The sequence below is a fragment of the Sus scrofa genome, chromosome 2 (genome assembly GCF_054392235.1).
Source record: "Sus scrofa isolate SSC_HxYL_T2T_F1_AM1 chromosome 2, Sscrofa_HxYL_maternal_Yorkshire_Landrace_v2.0, whole genome shotgun sequence".
Classification (NCBI taxonomy): domain Eukaryota; kingdom Metazoa; phylum Chordata; class Mammalia; order Artiodactyla; family Suidae; genus Sus; species Sus scrofa.
In genome coordinates, this window is record NC_139384.1 from 112,006,402 (window position 1) to 112,023,914 (window position 17,513).

The following is a 17,513-nucleotide window of genomic DNA, read 5'->3' on the forward strand; positions in this document are numbered from 1 at the left end:
TCGTCCAACAATCTGCTAAGTAAAAACATATGGATGGGCTTAGGCAAAGCCTGCCAGGGGTCTTTGCTGAATGGAAAACAGGTGCTCTCATTCTGTGCCACGTAATACCCCATTTACCCCCAAGTCCAAAGGTTATAGGACTAATAGCTGCCTTGTGGTAATCAGGGAAAGCCAAGACACTAGCCCTCGTGAAACATCTGGGACATATTTTACATACTTGCAACATATGCTTCAGGTTCAATTAAAGTGAGGCTTTGGCACATTTATTAATCTTTTTTACTTTTATCCTATAAGAGGACCCACTGACCTGACCCCACTATTATACCACATGAGCAAACAGAGGAATAATGAGAGCTAGAGGTCAGTACCTGCTCAGATGGCAAAAAACACATTTGTTTTCTCATGAAATTCCATTACGCGTGACTCTACACACAAACTTTAAATAGAGGAACCAAAGAATTTTTTAAAATAGGAAATTGCCCTTCCCCCATTCAGACACACTGACAGCCAAGACTTACAGAATTCACCACTGCGAGAGCCAGTTGAGAGACAGAAGCTGGTAAATAGAAACTTGAAGCGTCCTTTCATATTTTCACTTCTTACAGTGAAAGCTTTTTATTTTCAGACGTCCACTCTTAGATTCTTCCCTCTATTATGCAAGTCCCTGAAAGTCTACTGTCAATTATTACATTGGAGATTTTCTTTTTGTTTGGATGTGATTTGTACACTATCCATTGCATTATGAGTGAGAAGAAGAAAAACCTTATGTATCACTCAAATAAAGGGTTAGGTTTAGGAAAATCAGCTCACAATCCTTTCATATGGAAAACATGCTGTTTGTCAGCATCCTGTTTGGAAGAATACAGTTGAATTCACACAGTGGCTTAAGCACTCACTTGCAAACAACTTTGATAACTAGACCTGAAAATGTGTTAGAATCAGGGTGTCAATTTCAGACAACCGAACGCTGGATTACAACAGATGCCACTCCAGAGATTTTGGGTTGTTTCTACCTTGGCATGTTCTACTTGACATCTATGTTTTGGTGAGCAGGCTAACCAGGTGTGCTATTGGTTTCCCACCCCTAAAATCCTCTGTATTAAAAAATGACCATAAAGGGAGATTAGTGGTGTAGAATATCAACAAACTGCCTACAAAAATACAGGTTGACTTCAAGCAGGGGCACTGAAGTACTCGACTTCACTAGGGTTTCCATTTATTAACATTTCTGGGGAAACGCCTGCTGCTTGGAATGGATCTTTACGGTGGCTTTAATAATAAAGTGGCAACAAGCAAGGGAAAATGGCCATAAATGGATGGCAGCTCAGTGTTTATCAGCAGAGAAATGATGATTCAGAGCTGGCATGTTGAGTTAAAACACAAGCTCTCTACAGCTCTACAACTGACCTTAACAATAAATCATATCATTTATTGCCAGAAGTGTATGCTCATGTTATTCAACATTAAAAACAAGCACATATGTGTTTTTGCAGAAAGGAGATTCTGTTTAGTTTATATTTGATGATGTTGCTAATGACTAAATGATGTCCAGAAGAAAAATCTCACATCGAAGTGCTATCAATTTAAACATGTTTGAAATAGTAGAAAGGAGAAAGCGTGTGTGTGCATGTGTGTGTTTCTGTTTCTTTTTTTCTTCTAGTAGTGAATATTAGTCATTAAAATCACTTCGGAGTTTAATCACTGTGAATTTTTTTTTTTTTTTTGACATTCCCAGTGTTTGCCTCAAGCCCACAAATTCTTACACTTGGTTATACGTGCACATCTCTATTGGAATCAAGGTCAAGGGCATAAATTAAAATATATTGTTTTTCTCCTTTCTTCAAAAAATTTCACTGCTTTACTCTAACACAAGTCAGATAGATTCCATGAAGGTCAAAAATCTGGTTTTAGATGCAGAACAATGTGGAAATAATGAATGATATTCTCACTTCCCCTCCCAATCTCACCCTAAGACTTTTTAGATTTTCGATCTAGAAATGCCCAAGGATAATGATAAACCAGCATCACTCTCCTCCTTGTCATAGAAAGCTGTTCTTCTGACCCCAGCCACTGCTGCAGTAGTCCAAGGTCACTCTTATTCCTCCCTCCAGTTGTTCCCTCTCCCCAGAGGACAACCAATCCAAACAGTCCCAGAAACTAGCTGTTATTGACCGTGGTCACCATCCCCAAGCCAACCAGCAATCGAAACTCGAGCCTCTCTGAACAGACTTTCCTGACCAAGGAGCCACGGTGGCCATTCCAAGCCTGGGCAAGGGCAGTGAGCCCTGGGGTTATTTAAATGCCCTCTGGAGCCCTCCACATGCATGTGTTCTTTTGCTGAGCAATTCTTAGAAAATTATAGAAGACAATATCCACGTTCAATGCATGCAGGCTGTTATTTTTTCACTTCTCTCTTCCCTCAAAGTGCAGCCGGATTTGTAATACTCAAGATAGGACAAATTTTTGCCCTTCAAAAACAGTTGTCACTGCCGTTATCTTCACGAGAGCTATCAAGTTCCAGACAAGCGGCATTATTTTTTTTTTTGTTCCTGGCAGAAAAATATTTGACCCAGCTCTGGACAAAAGCGAAGACGATTTATAGCCCTCTCTCCCTCTTTGCAACATGCAGTGGCATTGTTAGGATGATAAACAGCACTGTCCAATTTTCTGGACTCAAAACACTTCAACTCCTTTTTTAACTGTCTGTGAAAACAGTGTCATGTCTACATTTCCCCATCCCCAGGTACCCAAGTGCTGGGAAAGATAATTACCTTGTCATCTTTGTCATCTTCTTCTTCCTCGTCCTCTAGCATGTCCTCCACTACCTGCAGACAGAAACAGAAGTCGTTTTCGAGCTCTTAAAGGAGAGAATTTTGTTCTGTCAATTTGAACCTTTCGGAAATGAAAACTTTATTAACATTTGAAACAGAGGCACTGAGAAGGCATGTTTGATCTAGAGATAGGGATTAGGAAAATGCTATGCCTTTAATTGATGAATACCAGGGAACCGAATCCCAGTCAGGGAAACCTATTTGTGTGAAATGTTCTGTAGCAACTTTAAAAATTTGAAAAACGCATCACGTAAACTACACTAATTTGAGCGATGCTCTAAATGAGGGGATTTCTTTTTTTTACCTACTCCACTGTCTATATCAATTAGGCACTTTCAGTTTGGAGCTAGATAACTAAGAAAACATCTCTGTTCTTTCTATTTTATCTGTCACCAGACTCTAAGATAAAAAACTATGTCCATTCATTGATTCATGCTGGTGATCTATGGCATAAAATTAACAGTATCTTTCATGGCTCCAATTCTAATACGGATGTACAAATGTCAACTCTTGACTATCTTTGAATTACCCATTCATTTTGTGGATTCCCTGGAAAATCCACTTTTAATTCTCTGTGATTTTATACATGGATCACGTTATGAGAATGGATATTACTATGGAATTAATTTAATTACTATTAAATTAGAAATGTAGTCAATAATCAAATGTGTATAATATGTATATATTACCCATGTAGGTAGATAGGCATGCATGTAGTTTTGAATGGATCCTGGTTTACTTAACAGAATGGAATAGTCATTTTGGATTTGCCAAAAAATTTCCCCTTGCCTGGATCAATACATAACTGCAGGCATTACAAATGAGACTTCACCCTGTTTCAGGTGTTTTAGTATGTTTTTATGCACACACACACTGCATGGAAATCATAAATCTTGTAAACTTTGGGAGGTGCTATTATTCAGGTAAGTGCCAACTCATGATTGTATTTATGCCATCTGACATAACTTCTAATGCTTGTGGTGCTTTTATTATTTTTTTTATTCAGTATCTTTATCTCTAAAGAAACTTGATAGGATCATGGTTATCAAGTATTTTTAAAACTTTCTCCCAAAGCTCCTGACTTTGGAAGACAGAGGTAGCTAGCTCCTTCTTTCATGTGGTTTTATGAGACAGGAAGAGGCTATGAATGAAATCGCCAATAACGAAGACTTCCTATACAAAGTTCTGAGATAACATGTCAGGACTCTCAGCTATTCTAATGACTTTCATCAAATATTCTAAAAGCATTAACTGATTTAAAAGAAGAGCCCAAACACAAACCCCTAGTTCTCATGAACTGATACATAACTAAAAGCATCTAACAGACTGGGAGCTTGTTCCTAATTTAATGCCAAACTTTCAACCCTTCTATTAAATGGTAGAATCTTGTGGACTTTCACTTGGACATTCAGCATTTCAAAAGAACCAGAGTAGGAGTTCCTGTTGTGGCTCAGCAGAAGCGAATCTGACTAGTACCCATGAGGACAGGGGTTCGATCCCTGGCCTCAATCCCTAGCCTCACTCAATGGTTTGGGGATCTGGCATTGCCGTGAGCTGCTGTGTAGGTCGTAGATATGGCTTGGCTCCCACGTGGCTGTGGCTGTGCCGTAGGCTGGCAGCTACAGCTCCAATTCAACCCCTATCCTGGGAACTTCCATATGCTGTGGGTGAGGCCCTAAAAAGCAAAAGCAAATAACAAAAAACAAAAATCAAAAGAACCAGAGAAACACAATGTGCTGTTTCTAATACTGGGTGAGAATTTGCACTTATTTGGGGGACATATAAAGAAATTCTGCAAGAAAGAAAGGTCTCTACATTCTAATTATATTTAACCACTCAATAAGCGTTTATTATAAACTCCATCGTCCAAAGCACGCGAAGCCAAGGACTGCATGACAATGAAGATGAATAACAAACAGTACTTCATCTAAACTCGTGGCAGCCCTCAAGGGGCTTATAATCCAATAGTATTTAAATGGGGGGATATCAGATAGCCTTTCATGTTGACAATTTCCTAAAATTTTGAAGCATATGTATCATAAGTACATAGACATCAGTAGTAATGATGTACATTTGAGGTGCTGTATGCCAGGCTATTCCAAACTGGGTTCCTTGTGATGGAGAATTAAATAGGAAAAGCTGTCACATTATTTCAGTACATTATGTTGCATCAAAAGAATTCCCCTAACACAAAAAATAGCTAAACTAGAACTCACACCCAGACTGTGGGATAGAAGAGAGCCAGGTCTCAAACCCTGAGCAGTCCTGAAATACAAAAAAAGAAAAAGAAAAAAAGGAAAAGAAAAACAAAAAGAGAACTGACCTAATCCTCACATGATTTTAAAAAAGTGATTATAATTTTGTATCTCTAATAAAATAATGTTTAAGATTTTAGATTTATATTAAGTACTTTTAAAGGTTGATCACTATTATCTATTTCTAAAAAATAAAAATTATATTTGAGGCATACAATATGATTATTCGATATATATTAGATTGTTTCCTAAAATTACCCATGCAGAATCATAATCAAATATGGAAAATAAATAGAATATTATGCTTTTATTCCTGTACATAAAATCAGACAATATTTTAAATGATTATTATTAAGAATGTATTACTCTCTCCCCTTTTCAGTACTAACCATCATACTACAGATACAAGGAAGGCAGAATGGTGTCAGATTGTGCCAGCAGTTGTAAGGTACATAATAGGTGTTTAGGAAATATTTGTTGATAGTGTGAATAGAGGAATACATCATCTATGCTTCATATCTTTTTTTCCTTTTTAAGGCCGTACCTGTGGCATACGGAAGTTCCCAGGCTAGAGCTCGAATTGGAGTTGCAGCTGCCAGCCTATGCCACAGCCACAGAAATGCCAGATCAAGTCGCGTCTGCAACCTACAGCCTGTGGCAACAGCAGCAGATCCTTACCCACTGAGCAAGGTCAGGAACTGAACCCGCAACCTCATGGATACTAGTCAGGTTCTTAACCCGCTGAGCCACAGCAGGAGCTTCTACGCCTCATAATCTTTGGACACACTCTTTGGTAGAGGGGCTGTCATTTATCTCACAAAAATGAACCAGCTCACCTGCAAAGACTTAAACCTAATCAATGATGTAGATTAATATAAGCAAATATTTAAAATGCTTTCATAGATTTGCCTGGTAATAGAAACCATGGATATTGAACTTTTATTTTAAGATTTGGAGATATCCGCTATCTTCAAGTTAATTTTCCAACACTCAAAATATCATTGAACCGTAAAACAAACCAAGAGCTTAATTTACACATTTCACAAGTCGGCTGCAGCTCTTACGTTCAGAAACGACTCAAAGAGGTGTACAGAATCAGGCTCTTCATTTGCAAAACCCAAACTGTTCCCACCCTGCACAAGTGGGTAATTGGCTACGCACAATTGCTCCACAAATGTGCAGCCAGAACCACCCAACACAACCATTTGCTTTTACATTTGGCAGACAAGTGTTGTGTTAGCAAGAGGCCTTTGTGTTGTGTAGTAGCACCCGAGCGAGGGCTTTTCCCCTCCTCCAGTGCCTTTTTAATGTTACATCATAAACATCTACAAGTGAGGATTTACAGACGGTAATACAGATGGTTTCCTACTGATGCCTTTAAGCTGCTTCAGAATGTAGCCCACTATTACACTTTGCTCAGGTGAAGCTTAAGGTGCCTTGGAAAAATGGAGATAATAATAGCACCTATTCCAGTGTAGATTAGGGAGCTAATGAGTTAATGTGTTTCAAGTGCTCAGCATAGTTCCTGTATTGAAGTAAGTACTCAAACATGTGAGCTATTACTACAAATAATAAAAAAACCCATCAATTTAATAATATTTTAACATACATTTTCAGAAATGACATCTTTTTTTCCTGGGCAAAATATTCAGTATTTCAAATGACACACACAATTCTGATTCATGTTTCACTGACACTTAAAAAACACATAAAGGGGCACAGGTAAAAGCATGGATAAAGAATTCTAATTAAAATGATAATGGTTTCACAACTAATTTTCAGGCTTTAACGGTCCAATGAAATGGATAGCTTCGAAGGCAAAGTGTCTCAGAAGCTGAGCTGTGCTCTAAGACATGAGTCCTGGCCAAATGCAATGAATGTAGAAACTGCAAACCAAGCTTTTAAAAACAAACTGTACATATCACTGAAGTGCATTTAATGACTACACAAAATTGTCGCCTTTCCCAAAGAACTCAAGTAACACCTACTATTTAGAAAAAGAGTGCTGGAGTAACTAAGGAAAACAAATAAAATAGAGAAGTCCCAGTCTCAAATTCTTGCTCTTTCCTCTTCAAATAAAACCAAATAGGGACTACATAGTTTTGTTTTCAAGTATACAAAGTCCAGTTGCCCAAACACTTGTCAACAATAATTTAATAACAACACATCTGTAGGATTTCCTTGAGGGAAAAAAGAAATGAAGAGTGACCAAAAAAATGCATGTGTTAGAAAAGACACATTTTTTACAAAGTTGGGTTTTTTTCCTCTTTTCTTGAGGGGGAATATCTCAGATGGGCTCTAGAATTCTTTTTCCAAATTATGCTTTCTGATACCTTGCTTGAAAGCAAGTAGTATTAATCAAACAAAGGAAGGGCACAAGGGAAATCAGAAAGATGTAATGCAAGCAGTTAAAAGTGACATGACCTTCTGTAATGTCGCTCGTCACAGACTTATATGCCACACACTGGAGGAAGGTTTTGAAAGAAACTGATTCTTGGAACTATTCCTTGAATGTAATACTAATAAAGATGGCATTTTAAAAAACACACGTAGACAGCCCCAAATGCAGTATTCCAGCTACATTATAGCCAAAGAATAAGCAGATAACATTATTTTAAAAAGCGTAATATTTCTTCTTTCGTATTCCATATCTGCTGAACATTTGTCATTAACATACAAATATACAATGCAGCTATATATTTTTAAAGTCTATTTTCAAAATAGAGCCAAGCTGCATCTGTAGAATCTATATCTTTATATAGGAGCTCTATTAACATTATGCCTTTTAATTCTAATCCGACACAACTAAATGCTTTATGATTTGCAAGGAAATAAAATTTTATTTGGCCAAAAATGTTAAAAATGCTGTTGCTAATCTGAATAAAAATAGGACAGCATGTTTAAAATTATTCCACTAGACAAAGATGTATAAGGGAGGGGAATGGTAGGATACAGAATAGGAAGATGAAAACAGTGAAAGGAAAACTGGATACAGGTAAACTTCATTACTGAAATCACCACAGGACAGTGAATACTAAGCACTGCTTTTAAATACCAACTTAGGGTACATGCTTCAAAGCTAAAATGGTAAAAGGAGGTTAAAAGGTCCATGAATAATTCTTCGAACATTTTGTATTATAATTTTTCCAGGCTAAGTCTTCCAATTATTTATCTCTCTTCAACCAAAAAGGAACCAAGAAAAAAAAAATCTTGCTCATGTTACCTTTGTAAATAAGTATCGAGTACGACAAAGCCCAAAACTCTGGAAAGCCAAATCTGACATAAACCAGTGTCTTCTGTATGTTTACTTTCCCTCTCAGAAATAGACTTTGAATTAAATGGATGTTTTGCTAAGTTCAGAATGAATAGTTGCACAATTCAAATTGCTTTACTCAAAAGGGTCTATAAAAAACGACACGTTTAAATTAAAGAAGAAATCACTGCTGTCCAGATGTGCAACTGAGATGTTAAAAAATTAAAGAAAATTGTCACAAAAGAAGTTTCATATTTAATTTCATATTCAATAGAACATCCAAGTGTGTACAGATGCTTATATTTGGATACATTACAAACTAAATGCTTATTTCCACCCTAGAGACATGGAGGAATTTGGAGAGAGCCGTTTTCTTCAACATGGTCTGGAGTTCATTTATGCCATTTTGTGTGGGCATAAACCAAGCAGAACATGCATTTGTCTGCCAATGGATGTATTACAAGTGCAAATATCACATGAAATTATTGAAAGTCTCTGAATTGAGGAGTTGCATTATTTCAGATCACTTGAAAGCACTGGAGTTTGGGACGAAGACTTCTGTGGTCAATAAGATCATTATAGGTGCACTTGTGCTGTCATTTGCACAACCGAACACCTGCACCTCTCAAGGTTTTTGAGAAAGAACTTCTGCAAAATGGTGCAATTAAACTGCACATATAATTTACTCCACATTTGAAAGAATAATAAAACCCATAAACAGGTCTGGGATATACTGTTTCATCTAGTCTATCTCAAAAGCAACTGCATGTATGATGGCTGCTTAGTTTGATTCACGCTATTAAGGATTTGACCTTGGAGTATTTCAGCTACAGTAGTCATCAAGATAACTGAACCACTAGATGTAATAATAATTAGTGTGATAGGCTTGCCAGTGAGGCTGAATATATTGCAATACAAAAGAAGGCAGACTAAAAAGAAAAGCATTATTACTTACTGCTAAAAGACTTCCTGATTTTTACAGAGACACTCAAATACAATTATTTCTTCTTGCACAATGCATTTCCTTGGCTCATTCTGGGAAGTGCCATGCTGTAATTTAGTCTGATTCTTAATAGGAAATGTGGCTTTAATGTGGCTATCAGATGACTTTTGATGCATGCCACTGATTACATACAGCCTGTATTCTGCATCATCAACAACAGCATTCTTATTTGCAGTATAATATGCTTTGCTGTAAGGTGCAAGGACAGTAAATTCACTTTACTGGCCAAGAGTCTATAAGCTTTTACTTTTTAAGTGTCGGCTTAATTTGCAGAAAAACCCTTCTATTAAGAGAGGCTAAATACAGTATAAATTCTATAATCAATATAAGCATATTAAATGTATTTCTTTTCATATTTCCTTCTCAGTGTTCTTAAATGCTCATTCTTATACCTACACAAAGCACTGTGAACAGAACTCTAGTGTTTATTTGAACTATGTCTCCATCTAAAGGCTTCACAATGTACTGTATTTTTGCTTGCAGTGAAAATTATAATCTTGGTGTCTTTAGGATACTGCATATTAATTTGATTGAGTAGGGAAAAATAGGTCAACTATTAACCTGCAATGTGCTTTTTAAATAATAATGCTTTCTTGAAACAATATTATTTTTCAGTTTAAAAATTATACAAAAGGCCAAAAAACTGAATTGTTTAATGTGCTTTGCAAATGAAATTAGAAGATAACTAGACTTACCATTAATCTATTTTGTAAAATTTAATAGTTTCAAAGCAAAACGTTTTTGTTCCTTAGTAACAAACAGATGTCAAATTAAAAAGATAATTACGTGCTTCAGCTTCTCTCTATAAAAACCAAATTTCTCTTCCAGAACCACAAATGTGTAACCAAAAAGGCACAATTTTAAATGTTTTAGGTTTTAAAGATAAGCTTAGGAATTTTTCGAGTGCCGAAGAGAGTCCATTATCTATTAAAAACATTTTCTGCAGAGCAGGAAGAAGGAGCTGTAACCTCCAATTCTCTCCAGTCTTCTCAGAAATGTCCTTTACTCTAACCCCATTAGATACATTTGCGAGCATTAGAGGTGCAGTAGGCAAGAAGTTCTTTTCAGGTAAATGCAGAATTCAGTAGATGTAACACAGGTAAACGGTACACTTAGGGAAGATTAAGCACCTTTAAAGAAGAGAATGTGAAAACAAACAAAAAAATCGTTTCTCTTAGAAATTAATGTTAGCAAACTTTTGAACCATATTGATATTGGTTAGATTTGATTTACTTTTTATAAAAACTCACAGCTATTACCTATTTTAAACAATTATAATTGGGAATGGCAGAGGGGGATGAGAGGAATAGGTGGACACTGGAAGAGAAAAATATTCTAATGCTAATTAGATTTTTCTTTTTCCTTTTTTCCTAGTGCCTAGAATATTTTGAGGCTTGAGAGCATTATGTCAGAAAATCTGACTTTAAAAATGGGGCATATTTTGAATGTCCAAAAAGTTTTTTTCCCTTGCATCTCTTTTCTATAAGTAATAATGATAAAGTATTTTTTATCTATTTTGTAAAGAATAATCACCTCACAAAAGACAGACCATGTGGATTTAGACCTACATTGGAACTGGAGAGACTGTCTGTGGTGAATGGTGAATTGTAGCACAAAAGCCTGAATGAAAAGAATGTTCACGAAACCTCACACAAAACCCCTGTAACCGTTTTATCATGAGCTTCCCACAATATAATACAAGAGCTCGATATTCTAGGAAAAGCTTGCCTGGTCCACTTATCATTTCAGCTTTATGTAGTGTACTGTGTGATTGCTAAATTAGTGCATAATGTATTTATAATATTTATAGTACCAACATTTAGTTAAATAACCTTTACATAAGATTTATGTTGATTTTTTTTATTTCTCATTTAATGGCAAATTATGAAGAGCATGTTTCATAAAGATAATTCTCCATTTAAATTCATCAGTCCATTAAATATTAAAATTATGTTTCTGATGCAATCGAGAACAAATTTGTCCGGCTTCAGTGGTTATTTGCACTCATAAAAATTAGGCTTGATTAATAAAATTTAAATGCTTGATTAAGTTGACATTTTCATGTTCTATTCTGATTTATTAAAATTAGTCCCTGTGCCCAGGCCTGATATGCCAGTGTAGGTTTACCTTTCTCCTTCTTCGTCCACATCCAGAGTGAGGCTGTTAGAGAAGAGTATTTTGCTTTTGGACTCAGTGAGGGTTTCAGGGAAATGCCCTGTTCTTTGCTCACAGTGCTGCTGGCCTTTGTCTTTATGCACTGCACGTGGTGGAGATTTGTATTGCAATAATCAAGAAAAACGTTTCTTTCCAATATTTATGGATATGATCTGTAAAATGGCATACGTTCTTGCTATTTCTATAAAGCTCAGTTTTCAAGAAGCTTTAATCTGTAGAGGATTGCTCAAATTTCTTCGTCAGCTTTTTTTGTTGATAAAAATACAGTTTTCATTTTTGTAGGACTTCCATATACATACCAGGGGGATAGAGACACAAGAAAATTTTCCATGTCAATGCTGTTATCTTTGTCCACAAGTCCAAAGCGAAGCAGGACTAATGGCATGGAAAACCCTTCTTTTCAATAGGTTTTACAAGAGAACTCTTCAAGGTGGTTGCTTTCACTATGTTTAAATATCTTTTATACCCACGACAGCCTGTCCTATTTTAAACATGGTCAGGTACCTGACTATCATTTATTGAGCATTCACTGTATGCTTAGTATAGTGTGTTGTCTTTTGATCCTTATAAGTCCTCAACGCAGGAAGGTATTATCCCCATTTTACTGATGAGGAAACTGAGGCTTAAGAAAATGAATATATTCATATAGCTAAAAAATGCAAGGTCTGAAATTTAATGCCAGGTCTCTCTTATTTCAAAGTTTGGACTTTTAACTTCTACCCACTATAAAGGGGTAGTAGTAACACTCATTTTTAAGGTAAATTTTTGCTCTTGCCCAATAAGAGTCTAACTCATTTGGAAACTTTGTTTAGGTGAATAGGCTCTCATTTAAGAATGCTACCAGAATATTCAGGGGTCTTTTTTGTTTTTGGTTTTTTGGGTTTTTTTCTTTTTAGGGCCCCACCTGCAGCATATGGAATTTCCTAGGCCAGGGGTCGAATCGGAGCTGTAGCTGCCAGCTTACACCACAGCTATAGCAACACCAGATCTGAGCCATGACTGTGATCTATACCACAGCTCATGACAATGCTGGATCCTTAACCCACTGAGTGAGGCCAGGGATTGAACCTGAACCTTTGTGGATACTAGTCGGGTTCGTTTCTGCTGTGCCACAGTGGGAACTCCTAATTTTTTTTTAATAAGTGATGTAGTGTCATGACTATTTCCTTTTTCTTGTATGATGAAACAAATTCAATAACGAAAAACAGAAAACGCCCTTGAAGGTGTATTTTAGTTTGGTTACCTGCAGTACTATTCCAGTTCTATGTATAAAAAGGCTTTAAAATTGCATGCTTTTAATAAAATTTATCTCATGCAACACTAAAAACAAAAGAATACAAAACTCTCAGGGTACCTAGACTCTTCTAATAATAGTTCTGCTTATAAACATTTTCCACATGCAGATAAAGACGTATCATTTGGTTTCCACTTTTAGTTTGTTAGCTGAAATCTTCCCATTTCTTGTCACCTTTCTGAACCAAGGACAATAAGTCTCTGCAAGTATCATATGAACACCTCTGCCAACACCACCCACCACATAGGGCATGATGCAAACTAGTCATGGGGTCATGAATTAACCAGAAGGTACATCTATCGGCTCTACATTGTACACTCCCCTACCATAGTGTGCCAAAGAGTTCTACTATAATGCTTAATCTCACTTAAAAAAAAAAAAAAAGAGCTCTGGCTACATACAAGAGGAGTGTGCAAAATCATCTAGGAAGAAAACACAGACATCACTGGAAATAGGTGGGAAAATATCTGCTCTGAGAACTGAGACCAAAACCATGGGTATATCCTTTTTTCTCCTCCCCTAAGTCCCACTCTTCAATTACAGAAATGACAAACTCATGGGGGCAGACTTTTTGGAAAGAGAATAGAAGTAATAAAACCATATGGTTGACTAACAGGTAGATGCTTGGGTTGGACACCATGAAGAACCATTTAGACGGTCAATTCTTCGGATACATGGGAGACTGAAGAAAGTTTAGGAAGTTGGTTTTCTTTTTTTTTTTTTTTTGCTATTTCTTGGGCCGCTCCCGCGGCACATGGAGGTTCCCAGGCTAGGGGTCGAATTGGAGCTGTAGCCACTGGCCTACACCAGAGCCACAGCAACGTGGGATCCGAGCCGCGTCTGCAACCTACACCACAGCTCACGGCAACGCCGGATCGTTAACCCACTGAGCAAGGGCAGGGACCGAACCCGCAACCTCATGGTTCCTAGTCGGATTCGTTAACCACAGCGCCACGACGGGAACTCCCAGGAAGTTGGTTTTCTAATGAATTCCTGCGGATCCAGGAGTCATCTGGCATTCAAATAAGGGAAATTCAGCCATTTACAAGGGTGAGATCTTCAGGTTTCCTTCAAGGTTGCCAAGACAATTCATTAGATGGAAAAAGAGCTGAGTTTCAGGGTAGAAATCCTCTATAGGAATAAAGAGTATCTCTTTATCTTGTTATTTCTTAAATGAGTCTTTGGGCAATCTGAGCAAGGTGGGAGATCTGGGAAGATGGCAGGGGGGCTGTAGCATGTGTAAGAGAGAGCAACTGTAAGTGTCCACCATACCGGCTATCACTGACTTTAAATTCTAAGTATCTGTCCTGTGTCCTAATAGATCTACAACACAAAGTTTGCTTTCTAGAGTGGAAAATCTTTAGTAAATTGACTTTTAAAAAAAGTTTTTTTCTTTACATCTTTCTCTATGTGAACTGACAGGTCATGTACGTAACACTCATCTTCTACCATTCTACAGTTTTATCCTTCCAATTTGAAGTTTAGCTGCAGTTTAAGAATTGAGTACAAAAAGAGACAATAAGCTGAAGTATTAAAGGCAAACATGAAGTTGCTGAGTGAAAGAGACAGACTGAAGGGTGGAATAAGAGCTAGGGTCAAAGCTAGGGAGACCCCTTTTCTTTATATATGCAGCGCACGCGCATACATCCTGGATGATCTAAATGTCCTTTGGCTGCACGCTCTGCATATCATATAAGGACCTCGATCACTGCAGCTATTATATTCATGTATTCCATTTAGTTGTTTGTTTCCCTTACTAGACCACGAACTGTCACGGGCAAGGACCAGGTCCTTTTTTTTTTTTTTTCCCCCTCTCTCTCTCTCTCCCTTTTTTTTTTATTTCTATTGAAGTATAGTTGATTTACTAGGACCCCATGTACAGTGCCTGCAAATGTTCAATGAAAATTATGCATGAAAACTAGATAGTTTTTGATGTAGGAAAAAAGACTGGACTAAAATAATCAGGATTCATTCATCAGACATTTTTTGAGCAACGATTGTGCTACTATGTCTGAGACATCTTGCTCTGTGCTGGGATCGGAAACACAAATGGAAGATACAGTTAGAACAATCTGGGGCTGGTGAAGAAGACCCCCAGCGAGCTTTTTATTATAATACAGTGAGGGAGATATGGGAACTCAGAGGGGTAGATTCAATTAGCCTCTTAGAGTGTGTGGTGATAGGGATGGGTTGGTGTTGGCAAGAACAGGGGAAGTCAAAGATGGCTTCTCTCCAGGGCACATGATGAAGATAACTGGTGGTTAAGCAGGCATGTTTATATAAGATACCAAAATCTTAAAGGGTGGCAAATTCATATTAACTACCAAAAATATTCAACTTGCATATACTCTGACCCAGTATAGGAATTTGCCAAAGGATATTACCAAAGACCTGTTCAGACATGTGTTTAGGATTTTTCCTTACAGCATTCTGTGAGATGGCAAAAAAAAACACTGAAAATAAATATTTCTAAAACGAGTGTCTGAGAGGAAAAAAAAGTATTCATATGGCGAAAACTATGCAGTCATTAAAAATTATGTGGTTTTCCAGTAACTTGTGGGAAACGTCCAGATATGTTGTTGAATATAAAAAGGAGGTATGCTAACAGTGCCAATTTTCATAAAAAACAAAATATGTAACTAGCAAGAAATACACCTTACATTCATAAACATACTGTTTCAAGAAAAGAGTAGAAGCTATAGAGAGAACATTGACTGTTTGGGAAACTGCAAATATACTCAGCTCTGGACTCTTCCGCTGTTGCTGCCCCAGTCACCCTGGGTCCCTCTCTCCTGAGGCCACGGACCCCACCTCTCCATCTGTCAGTCAAAGCTCTCCTTGCCCCAAGGCAGAAGGCCCCTCCCTGACCCCGTCCTCCCCTGAGGGGCCCTTGAACCTGTGGCTAGGCCTCCACTGCTCATCAGTGTCAACAGCGTCCCCTGTAAGTTCACAGTATGGCCCTGGAGCCCATCCCAGAGCAGGTGCCTGGGCAGAGCTAGGCAGCCCTCACAAGGGAGTGTGCTCCTCTCTTTGTGGGGCTTCCTAAGCTCAACCTCCTTAATGTTAGGCTCCTGCCACAAGGACTTCAATTGTTCCAGCCCCCTGTATTGGCCCGCCTGCTGTACATCTGTTCCAGTGCCCAGGAGGCTCCCAGGCACAGCATGAGCACCTCCACTAAGGTCCAGACCAGGCCTGTGCTGCCCTTTCCTGGGCCACCCACACAAACTCACTGTGCAGAGATGACTGCCTTATCCAGGGCCTCCACTTCCTCATCTATACAAAGAGAGAAGCATCATTTCTTCCTTCTTCCCTTTCTACTGTGTTATGTGGACCAAGCCATTGCCCTGCTCAGGCCTGCAGAATGGATGCATTGGAGGAGAGGCAGAGAACACTGGCCTGGGAGCCAGTTGGAACTTTTCTGTATAAGCTTTTGCAAGAGGCATAAGCCCCCTGAGCCTTGTTTTCCTGGCTCCCCAGTGATAAATAGTTGCTGTTTGGGTGAAGGAGAGGACAAAAAAACATGGGTATGGTCTGGTCCATTTCTGTACCTTCCCCTTTCTGTCTGCTCCCTCTACCTTTTGCTAATTAAATATTCCATACCACAAAACAAACAAAAAAAAATACACAAAGAGTCCTGTTGGAATAGAGGGAAAGTAAAACTGAAGCTATGGTTTAGGTGGGGCCTGCACATGAGGAAACTTCTATGCCATGCTGGAAGCTATTATGGAAAGACAAAAATAGCAGAGGGAGATGATTAGAATTTTATTTCAGAACTATCATCTTCCTACAGGTCTTGAGGTAAGAATACAAGCTGCAAATGTGGGAGAAAGTTGCTAGAAAAGTACAAGACATCCAGTTAAATTGGAATTGTAGATAAATAATGAATATTATTTTGGTATAAATATCTCCTTCTGTTTACCTGAAATTCCAATTTAACTGGCATCTGCACTTATATTTGCTAAATCTGGCAACCCTAAATTGGGAACACATTTAGAGGGCTTCAGGGGTTAGAGTTTGGGGAAAGTTTGCCAAAGCAGAAGGCCTTAGTCTTCTACTGAAAGGGAAGGAATGGCAGCATGGTTGTAGGGGTGGAGCATTTGAGAAAAGTGGAAAAAAATGTGGAAATCCTGTTGGAGTGTGGCCAGAGCCTGATGACATGATTGTCATTGTATACAGGGCACCAGTCTGGACAGGAGGTGATTCTCTGGCACCTATGATGCTTGAACAGCTTTGGACGGGGGTCCCAGGACATGACACTTGCTACTGACATCTGACTAGCTGTTGGTTTCTACTTCCTTATGCTTGTGATTGTGTTGGAAAACTAAAGGTCTGGTTCTTTTCATGGTCCTCCCTCACATTTTTTGCAAGCTGGTGACCTTCTGAAAAAATGGAGAAAATTGCTGTTGAAATAGGCAGAAAAAAGAAAAGAGTGATTATCCATTTTTAGATGTGTTTACAGGCTGTATGACTCAGTGCTGCTTCTGTTAAGAGCAAGTACGTGGTCTTTTTTGGTACTGAGATGCAAACTCAGGAGGCTCGGATCTGTGCTTCTTTCCGTGAATGATAAAGCCCTCATTGAAGTACTGAGGATGTAACAGCACATGTGAAGTGCTTTTCATATGGAGTCTGCTCCCCTCAGTTCAGCTCTGGCCAGTCTCTCTAGGTTCTGGGAAAAATAATTCACTTATTCATTAGTCCACTA

General features: G+C 38.1%; 1 protein-coding gene across 42 annotated transcripts in view; it reads right to left on the reverse strand.

Annotated features, from left to right (window-relative positions):
• Positions 1-17,513, reverse strand: part of MCTP1 (multiple C2 and transmembrane domain containing 1) — a 537,796-nt gene that overhangs the window by 77,350 nt on the left and 442,933 nt on the right. For all 42 annotated transcript variants that reach the window (XR_014838295.1, XR_014838291.1, XR_014838294.1 and 39 more), the window contains one exon: positions 2,772-2,825. Coding sequence is in view for 29 of the 42 variants with exons in the window: in XM_021084540.2 (XP_020940199.2) it covers positions 2,772-2,825 (54 nt within the window). In the remaining 13 variants the exon portion in view is untranslated. The remainder of the gene's footprint in view (positions 1-2,771; positions 2,826-17,513) is intronic.